Below are 9,818 nucleotides of genomic sequence, written 5' to 3'. Positions count from 1 at the left end.
CGGAGCCTCCCTGAGAGAATGTGGCGTCAGTCCGAGCATTTTCTGATGTGGTTTTATTACTCTTTGTGATGTCCGCCATTTTTCGTTACGACGCAGCTTCGCCAAGGTCACCGCCAACTTAGACACCTAAGGATTTCTCCTTAATATTGTTACACAAGAGGTGTTTAATGTCGAAGCAGATGAATCTGGTCGATGAGAGAGTTTCGAGCGCGGTCCCGAGGCAGCATGGCTCACGTCGTTCTCCTCTTTCTTCCACCTGGCTGTCTGCGTGGCAGCCGTGGTTCATGGCCAGAGCTCGTGACATTTCCCCGCTGGCAGACGAAGCCCGCCCGGCGAGTCAGTGGATTGTAACGCCTCAGACGTGCGACGTGTGTCACTTCAGCCTTGGCTGAGCGTCGTCCACTGCTCGTGAGACGCGCAATGCGATAGTTTACTTCGCTGAGGCGCCCCAGAATAACGTAGTGGCCGACGTAGTGGGCGAGAAACTTCTGGCACAAGCCAAGCTTCCGCAACAGCGTCCAGAGCCACACAAGGTCACCAGGATCGAAGTAAACGTGGTGGTGACGAGTTCTGGACTGAAAGAATCGATGCCGGGCCATCGTTCTGCGCAAAGTCGAATACCGAGGTGTGTTTCGTAAGTAGGGTCATCAACACTAGACGCTCGTGATCACTGAATGATTTATCAATTATGGAAAGTATCTGCGAGCTCCCGGGGTTCGAGACACTGGTTACTCCTCCATCGGGTAGCTCTCTAAGTACTGCCACCCATATAGGCGAGTCTTCCTGAAACGTGGCAATCTTTAAGCCTTTAGGTAGCACTGCCGCTTCAGTGGAACAGTTTAGCGTCCATAGCCCCGCACATCCATTGGTCCCTAAGACCATGCAGTGCGGAACTAACACGTTTTTCTTGAGACAGTTCCGATGTACAGGTTCCACTGCAGCACCGAACGACATAGGAGTCGGAGATGAACAGGCGACGGCAAAATGCATCGCGGATAAGGCGGGCACAACTGTATCATAAGACACGCAAAACACACTCTCCAGGCAAGCTGCACCTTCAAAGAGCACAGGCGAAACACTGGTGCCGACACTGAGTTCTCCCGTCCGGCAGTCAAGATTGGCACCACACAATTTCAAAAAAGTCAATCTCCAGAATCACGTCATGCGAGGAGCGAGGAAGAACCGTAAGCTCTTCATTAAAAGCTCTCCCACCCAAAGACTCATCCATAATACACACACCAACCGGGTATAATGATTCACCACTGACTCCATAGAAATTTGTGCACTGGTCCCAACGAAACATAACCTTGCGTCCCAGAAGGCCTTTAAACCCCACACTCATGACTGAGACAGTTGCTCCCGTGTCGACTAAAGCCATTCTAGATACCCTATCAATCAGTAAATGAACCTTATTCTTAAGCATGAAAATAGTTGGAGGCAGTTGAGTCGGCAGCGCACATTTTCCAGCGACCTCACCTCTATCGGCCGCACTGGCTAGTTTTCCGGCGGAGGCGACACGGAACGGCGCCGAGGCGATGGTGACGTGAATCGCGGCCGAGGGAATGGTGATCGGGAGGCTCGGATGGCTGGTGGGGGCGTCAGAGTACGGTCGGAGGCAGGGGAGCGGTAGCGGTTGCGGGTTCTTGCTTCTCCAAAGTAGGTCTCCTGGGCGGCACGTCGGTCCTCTCGGAAGTGGCTTCCTGAAGTGGAGTATCCCGGCCACTGAGTGCGCTGTGTACGACCGCTAGACCGCATGGTCGGCGCTGACGGTCCGTAGTTCCATGCTCGGCGTCGGTTACAGTACCTAGCTATATGACAGGCATGCTGCAGAAGTAACACACTGGCAAAGGGCGAACTTCAGGATGCGGATTGGAGTATTCTGCCTAAGACATCGGTTGAGGGTAACGAGGCTCTTCCCCTTGAAAGTCGTAGGTAGCGGCTAGTCTTCGTGGACGAAAGTAGCGTGGGCGTGGATCAAAACGTTGAGGGGGCGAATAATTGCGTGGTGGTTCGGTCGTGCCGTAATGCGGTTCGTCTCTGGAGCCGTTAAGCTCCGCGACGTTCACCGAGTGGTTCCAAGTAGCCGAAGGGGGTTCGCAAAGATTGTCTCGGAAAATGGAGGAGCTGTAACGTGGCGCCGCATAACGTGCCTGTTCATCATGCCGCTGGAGCTTCTAGCGGACAATCTGGCGGATGGCGGACGAAAGATCTGGGTGCGGAGGACTCGTTTCAGCACTTGCTACGGTCGTTACGTTGGCCAGCCGTCCAAACTATGGTGTAATTCGGCGAGTCTTCAGCGCCTCAAACATACGGCAGTGCCGTGTCAGTTCTGATATGGTGCTCAAGTTCTCTTTACCAATGAGGAAGTTGTGCAGGTCTTCCGCTATTCTTTTAAGACGTGCCCCACTTTATCTTGATCTGTCATTTGAGGGTTGACGGCTCGGCGCAGCTTCAAAATTTCTTCAATATAGGTAGCGCAAGTCTCGCCATGTACTTGAGCTCTCTGGGCTAATGTGAATTCCGCACGTTTCTTCTTTGCGTCCGTGTCGCCGAAACACTTCTTGTCCGCGTGGTTGTCGTACCATACCAACACCGTGCCGGCCAAGAAGAATACAACGTTCCTAAGCTGACTGGCATCGCTTCCAGTTATTGTATTGGCTTACGCTGTCGTAATGCGTTAGCCACTCATCCACATCTTCCCCTGCCTTCCCCGAGAACGTGCGTGGCTCTCGGTAGTGCTGGATAGGGACTGGGCTCGCCAAGGCACTGCGGGTGAATGTGTTTTGCTCTGTGGCCATGATTGAGCGCGACGGCGAAAGTCCGGCGAGGCGACGGCTTCGGCATTGTTCTTGTGCTGATGGCTCCGTTGTAGGTCGTGGGAGTTACCCAGTACAGCTCCACCAAATGTTACACACGAGGTGTTTAGTGTCAAACCAGATGAATCTGGTTGATGAGAGCGTTTCGAGCGCGGTCCCGAGACAGCTTGGCTTACGTCGTTCTCCTCTTTCTTTCACCTGGTTGTCTGCGCGGCAGCCGTGGTTCATGGCAAGAGCTCGTGACAATATGTGGGATTTTTTACCCCCTTCACGTAGGCTTCACTTCCCATATATTACAAGTTGGACGTTGGATTTGCATATTTCTTTCCGTGCAAAAATAAGTGCGTTTCTGAGAGATCACGAAGGGGGTCATAAACATCCATACTGTGACCACCAATTGCCTCTTAATTGCCCGAACTGCATTTCGTTGCCACGTTACCTTCATTGTACAAATTACTGGGTTCACGAATGTGGCATTTGTGTACACACTGCATCGTACTCAAATTGGGTACCCGTATGAAGGTATAACAAAAAAAGGAAGAAGTACGCAAAATACATAAACATAACAAAATCAAAACAATACAAAACATCATGCGGAAGATATAATGCAACTTCAGAAAACACAGCATGGCACCGAGACTGTTGTAGGACAGGTTTTGACGCTCCCATCAACGGATTCAAGAACAATAGACATCCATATAACTGATAATGAAGATATGAAAAGAAGATACAAACTATTATTTGTGAATTTTTGCACTGTTGCACTACATAAGTTCCTTTTATTTTTTGGTAAGCGCACCCGCATAAAAACTAGCTAAGTTTGGTAGACATTTGCTAGCTTTCAAAAAATTTGGAACCCATTTAGCAGATTTGTAATATTCTTACCCCAGCATTTACTATGCCCTTATGCAAGTACGATCATTGAGTGGAGACGATCACCGATGTGTTGTGTAAACGCTGACGGTGCGTGTGAACGACGTGTTGCATGAATATAGCATCAGCAAAAACTGTGTGCCTCTGCCGTATTAGCAAACGATGTTTCGAGGATCGCTCTTGATCCAAATGAGTTTTAGCCTGATTCTTGAGAGAAGAATAAGTTTATTAGCCTGGCCGACCAAATGGCTCACTCAGCATCATTAGCTGACATCCCACATGCCCACCAACCTCGGTTTATTCTGGTCTCCGAGCACTCCTCTAAGCTCAGAAATCCGTTTTCTGACGACGCACACGTGCACACACGAGCTTCCTTCCCCCCAACATTTTCCTGGTGGAGAAAGTTTGTCCTCAGAGCATTCGGGCTGGAATGGCCCAGACGCCTGCCTGGCACCTGCGCCTGGGGATCTGCAAATGTCAATCCTACAAAGTTTCCTAAGTGCCATGCACGTGTGTCTATGGCGCACATTCGCCATCATTTTTCGCTGTGCCCTGGTACTAAGGATATTAGGCACAAGTTTCGCAGAAAGGCCAAACGAAAGCCGAATGGGCCGAATGACTTTACCCACTGGATAAAGGACAACACGCGCTCTGATTCACTGCTGCAGTACCTCCACGAAAGAGGGCTGCACGGATGGAATTGATGGCATTTCTTAATTTTGGAGCATATATGACTGGCGACAAGTACCAAAATAAAAAAAAAGAAAACATATACGCGTGTCGTCTGGTCGTTCATTATGCACTGGCGACCACGGAGTCACCTAGCGCTTGAAAAGGGTGCTCGGTAGTGTCGCACAAGGCGGATGCGAGGATTCCCGAGGTCGACTAGAGCATAGATAGCGGAACCTTAACGCAACACTTTTGCAGTGCATATCAGGATTGGGTTTCCGTGAAACGCAGACGTTTTTCGTGCTGCAGTCGTCGAGTCTCCTACTTAAACGGAAACCACGGGCTAGGATCATCATTAGTCGCCTGTACTGTACAGTGTTTACGGTGTGTCAGACCGACCACCGGTGGCCCCACGAGACTGAAGTTAAGATTTTGCGGCGTGCGCAAGCAGAGTAAGTGAATGTCAAGGTGTTTCTCTAATTGGGCTTTTGCGAGTGGATCTGGGGCTAGTGTTTGGAAGCATACGTGCGGAAATAAATGTTTGCTTGTCTGCATTCACTTTCAGCATAGACCATGAGTCATTGGAAGTATTATTTGTGTGAAACCAACAATAATGGGTAACTGATCACAACTGTTCGTTAGTGGCCAACAAAAACCTGGCATCATGCAATGAGTGCACTCCATGTTCAGCATTTCATGTAGGCGTCGCTTTGTGGCAAGCAGAAAAATACCGTTCAGTTCACTAAGCTATCCACGGGATCTGCGTTGGATTCATAATATGGGCAGTGTTAAAGACAACCACCCCACTCTTTGCGATCTCACTGAAATGCCGCTGCTTCTGGAGAGTGAACATTCATACAGTGTTTTTTACCTATGCCATGCGGCTTTATAACAAAAATAGCCCTACGTACTTATTGTTGTGCTCATTTCTAATCCTAACGCTGTGATGCTTTTTATTGGGCTGTCCAGTTAAACTATTGGGGGTGGCGTAGTTATGGACATGCATGATGAATAGGAGATACGTTAATAATGACAAAATATGCCATAGATGAAGGGTTGAAAAGAGAGAAGACTTGGTAATCGTACTTTTTGTGTTATTCTTTGGGTGGGCGTCCCATCAGCTGTAGTGACACTCATTCAGCTACATGTTAGTCTGTTAACGCGATCGCGTTTAGGGCCCCGTGTCGCAGAAACTCCGGCGTCGGAAACCGGCGTGTAATTGCGGGTGGCGGAGAAAATCATCCAACCACATCGACCGCGCAGGCCCTCCAATGTGGTGCAGGGTTTTGGTGAACAAAAATTGAATTTCTTAGAGTGAAATTCGTCAGAAAAATGGGAAAGTACGACTTTACCATTCGGCGTCGTATTCGCCGTCGGATTGTAATTTGAATGTACGAAAAACATAATTCTGCTACGAGGAAACTCAAACACAAACCCCTTTTCCATTTCTACCAGACCTGCGTGCGTTGGGGCAATAGCAAACAAATAATAAAATAATAAAAAGGTGCTAGGGCCTTCACATTTTAATATAAGACCACTTATATTGCCCCTGAAAACATGTCTTTCCAGCAATGCATTTCACTTTCAAAAGTGAAGCCAACTTTAAGGGGATGGGTGTAAGCTTGATCTTTGTAAGCTGGCTTTCCCGCGTTTAATGTTGCAGTGAATGAAGCGTACTTGTCGTATGCGAACGATGAGATGCGAGCGGGTCCCGATAATGCTATGGCGTTTCACTCTTAAAGGCGAAGCTTAAGCGTCCTCCAATTTTTTATTACAGACCGAAGAAACCGGCCCTGAAGAAATTGCCCTAAAATAAAAAAAAACCAGAACAGCACATAAAGGTGGTAACGTCAACAACAAAAAAGTACACGTTAGCTGAGAATACAAATTGCGGACCATTTAACTTCGACGAAGAATGAAAAGCGAAATAAAGGCAAAAGAAACAACAGAAAAAAAATCAAAAAGCATTATTTATTTCGATGCTACCAAAAAGCAGATCCAAAGAAAAAAATAATAATCAACAAATTCATCCAATTTTGTTTTGGCCGAGGATAGTATATTCTGTAAAAATGGATATGAAAAGGTACATTTAAAATGTCAGTAGTTTATCAATTACTTATTAGTAATAAGTTTCTTGAAATATCCGCAGCTGTGTTTCCACTCCCTCATATACAAAATCCATCTACGAGCTTTCCGTTACGTTTTTCTCGCTGAAATCAGCATTTTAAGGCACCGAACTCAGCGTAGCACATAAAATACGCTGGAAACTTGAAGTTTAAAAATTGAAAGTGGTGTTTTAAGGGTTTTACAGAAATCTTCGACAACATACTTTATCTCGCAGATCACTGCATCGTTTTGATCAAAACATTAATTGCCTATCCCGTACCGCTTCTAGCCAGCTGGTTCACCGGTCATTAGCTATGTCTCCCCCTCCCCCTAATGAGTCAATATAATGCGACAATAAACTCAATAATGCGACAATATACTTGCCCTGCACAACATCGAATGGGTATCAAAACAATGATGAGTGTTCAAATTTGTTTGTACTTACAGGTCTGAGCCCGGCATACAGTCGCCGACCATGGTTGGGAAAATTTTCTTGATCTCCGTACTTGCCGCCACGGTAGTCATTGCAGTGCCCCTTGATGCGAATGCATTACCAGCGCTCGAGTGGGCCGAGAACTCAGCGCAAGATGTCGTGGACGCCCTCGCACGTGTTAGGTGTGAGTAACTTCCCGTACTTTCGATAGAAATGTTCTCTTATTGTTCAGGATGTTACATTAATGGCGATGGCGTTTGTAGCTGAATTCATTCAATCCCTTATTCTGAAATCAAATAGTATGCCTTTAGGAAGACGACAATGCAAAGTAAAAGTTATTAGGCGCCAAAAAACGACGGAGAGGAATAGTATAGCGTCAAGAGGAGCGCTATAGTGTTAAACAAATGGCCAATTCGAAACCGCGCTGACGGATAACATATTTCGCCAATAAATCTGATGCGCGGATATACGGTATATAAAGCGAATAGGGCTCGGTGGCTCTTCTGCCCTTTTTTGAGGTTGTAGATGGTTGGTTATTGAACTTCCAATGTCGATAAAATTGTCTAAAGATCGACATTAATAAAATACTTTCTTTTTTTGCCAGTATATCACAGTCAGAACAAATGACACCAGTAAGAACAGTGCTGTAACAAGATATTGGTGGTGCACCGGTCATATTGAAATGATTGTCGAGTTTGATGCTATTAGCAACCGATCTGATGGGTCGTGCGTATTGGTTGAAGCCATGTTTCACATTAGTTTCACAGTGACCCGAGTAGGCATCAAAGAGGTTCGTTGAAGAATGCCATGCCAAGTGGCACATACCTACTGACCAAAGTTGGCGTCGAAAAAGTTCCTTAACGAGCAGCACATACAAAGTGTCACACACCCCGTGACTCAAGTTGTGAAAGAGGGCCTCCGAAGAGCGTCAGAAACGGAATGCAACATAACCAGTGGCCCAAATTGGTCAAACGGTTCTTCTTCAAACCGGTTTTCTCAGCACCGCAGCCCGATGCGCTACCATTTAACCATGGACCACCCAGTGACACAAGTTGTTGGGAAAGAGGTTAAGCGCGGACATACATACATGCATACATACATACATACATACATACATGCATACATGCATACCCACACACACATATACATACATACACACTCGCATACATATACACACATACTTACATACACGCATACATACGGCCAAATTGAATAAGCTTACTAAAAGAATGCTAATAGCATGAAAATTGTAATTTTCACCCGAAGGAGAAACACCGAAAGCGATTGCAAACAGACGGCGTCTCAAGAGGCTGGCATGATAAGGAGCGCACAAGCGACCGCCAGGTGTCGGGCTTCGATGGTTCACCAAATGCGACCGAAGGAAGAGCATTGGCGTTGATGAACGCGCGCCAAGAAAGAATTACATAAATTGATCTTGATGTTCACCACGGTGTGGTACGCGCACAATTTCTCAGCAGCAGCACTAATATTTGTGCCCACCACGCTGATGCCATCGGGGGACGCCAGATCGCTACCCTGGCTCCGGAGGACTTGATTGGGCGAAGGGTGACGGTGCGACCACGTGGCTTCGTCCCTTTTGGGGCCAAGTGCGTATCGCGTCTTTGGAGGCCGTCAAATCCTCCACGCGCGGGCCAAGCATGCGTCTTTGATAGCAGGAAAGCAGGACAATATGGTCAACAACGATGACAGTGCAAATAGGCCTTGAGCATATGATACGGGGTGATGATTTTTAAGTTTTAAGCAATTTTCAAAATCGGTTTTGGCAGATATAGCATAATTCTTGCCCCTAGCTGTATATTCGAAGCGGAGCACATCACTAGCACGACAAGTTAAAACAATATTAAAATTCAGTAAAAACATCCTAAATAATTACTTTACGACGCATATTGCAATTTCCAAATTGTAGCCAGCGAGGTTGCAAGACGTATCCACTTGAAATGAATTTCTAGTATTACACCCGTTTAGATATATTATTTGCCCAAGTGTGGGGCGAAGTACATGGGCGTTCCTCTCACTTTTGTGGTTGAATTCATAAAACAGCGTTTTGTGGAAAAAGTAAGCGCAACAGGGCATTCTTACGGCGATTTTTGATGGCGCGTATCTCCATACTGGTTTCAAGCTGGAAATTCATTCCAAGTGGACATGCCTTGCGATGTCACCGGCTGCAGTTCGTAAATTGCCTTATGTGCTGTACAATGATTATTTAAGAAGATATGCATAGGATTTTTGTTGAAAAGCTGTATGTGTGTTTCGGTTTCTCGTGCAAGTATGTCCGCCTCTTTTAATAATCCAGCTGTAGGACTAGAATTATATTACCTGTGCCAGGTGAGCTTAAAAAATTCCATAGACTTAAAAATTATCAACCTGTATGTTACTATTGCATTAACAGAAATACCCCGGGGATCTGAGGTAGGCGCGTGACAAAGACGCAGTCACAAAATAACAACGAAATCACATTTCTTCTTGCAAGGCGAATCCATAAACTACACTTTATTCAGTACGAGTTAATTTTACTAATTAAGTAGGACATAGACTAAGGCACAAAATCACTATATGCAAAAGGTGGGGCTGCAGCTATCTTAATTCGCAAATGGGACATTCAAAACAGCGAGGATGTGATGGCCAGCACCCGCCCCTCTTCTGTCGTCGAAATGGGGAGGCCACGTTTACGGGGGAACGGGCCATTGCTTAAGGGGGTATAAGCCATTCATTGTCTTATCTAGCTGCTATGGTCATCGCCATCGGCCGCCTCTTATTTATGGCGCGCTCAGGCGCATGGGTACGGTGGCTAGATGGGTAGGTGTGCCGACCGAGCATAGTTCCCCACTTCTCCGCATCATGACGCAGAAGTGGCGCTGCGGACAGTATAACGGCTGAGCTGCGCGCAACGTCGGCTGCGC

The 9,818-nt window shown here is 46.9% G+C and overlaps 1 protein-coding gene across 1 annotated transcript in view; it reads left to right on the top strand.

Annotated features, from left to right (window-relative positions):
* The first annotated feature begins 4,644 nt into the window (after positions 1-4,644).
* Positions 4,645-9,818, top strand: part of LOC119445705 (techylectin-5A) — a 32,961-nt gene continuing 27,787 nt past the window's right edge. The window contains exons 1-2 of the mRNA XM_037709988.2: positions 4,645-4,810; positions 6,912-7,081. Coding sequence (XP_037565916.1) covers positions 6,940-7,081 — 142 coding nt within the window. The 5' untranslated portion in view covers positions 4,645-4,810; positions 6,912-6,939. The remainder of the gene's footprint in view (positions 4,811-6,911; positions 7,082-9,818) is intronic.

The sequence above is a fragment of the Dermacentor silvarum genome, chromosome 3 (assembly GCF_013339745.2).
Source record: "Dermacentor silvarum isolate Dsil-2018 chromosome 3, BIME_Dsil_1.4, whole genome shotgun sequence".
NCBI lineage: Eukaryota > Metazoa > Arthropoda > Arachnida > Ixodida > Ixodidae > Dermacentor > Dermacentor silvarum.
This window is presented reverse-complemented; position numbering and strand designations above follow the sequence as displayed.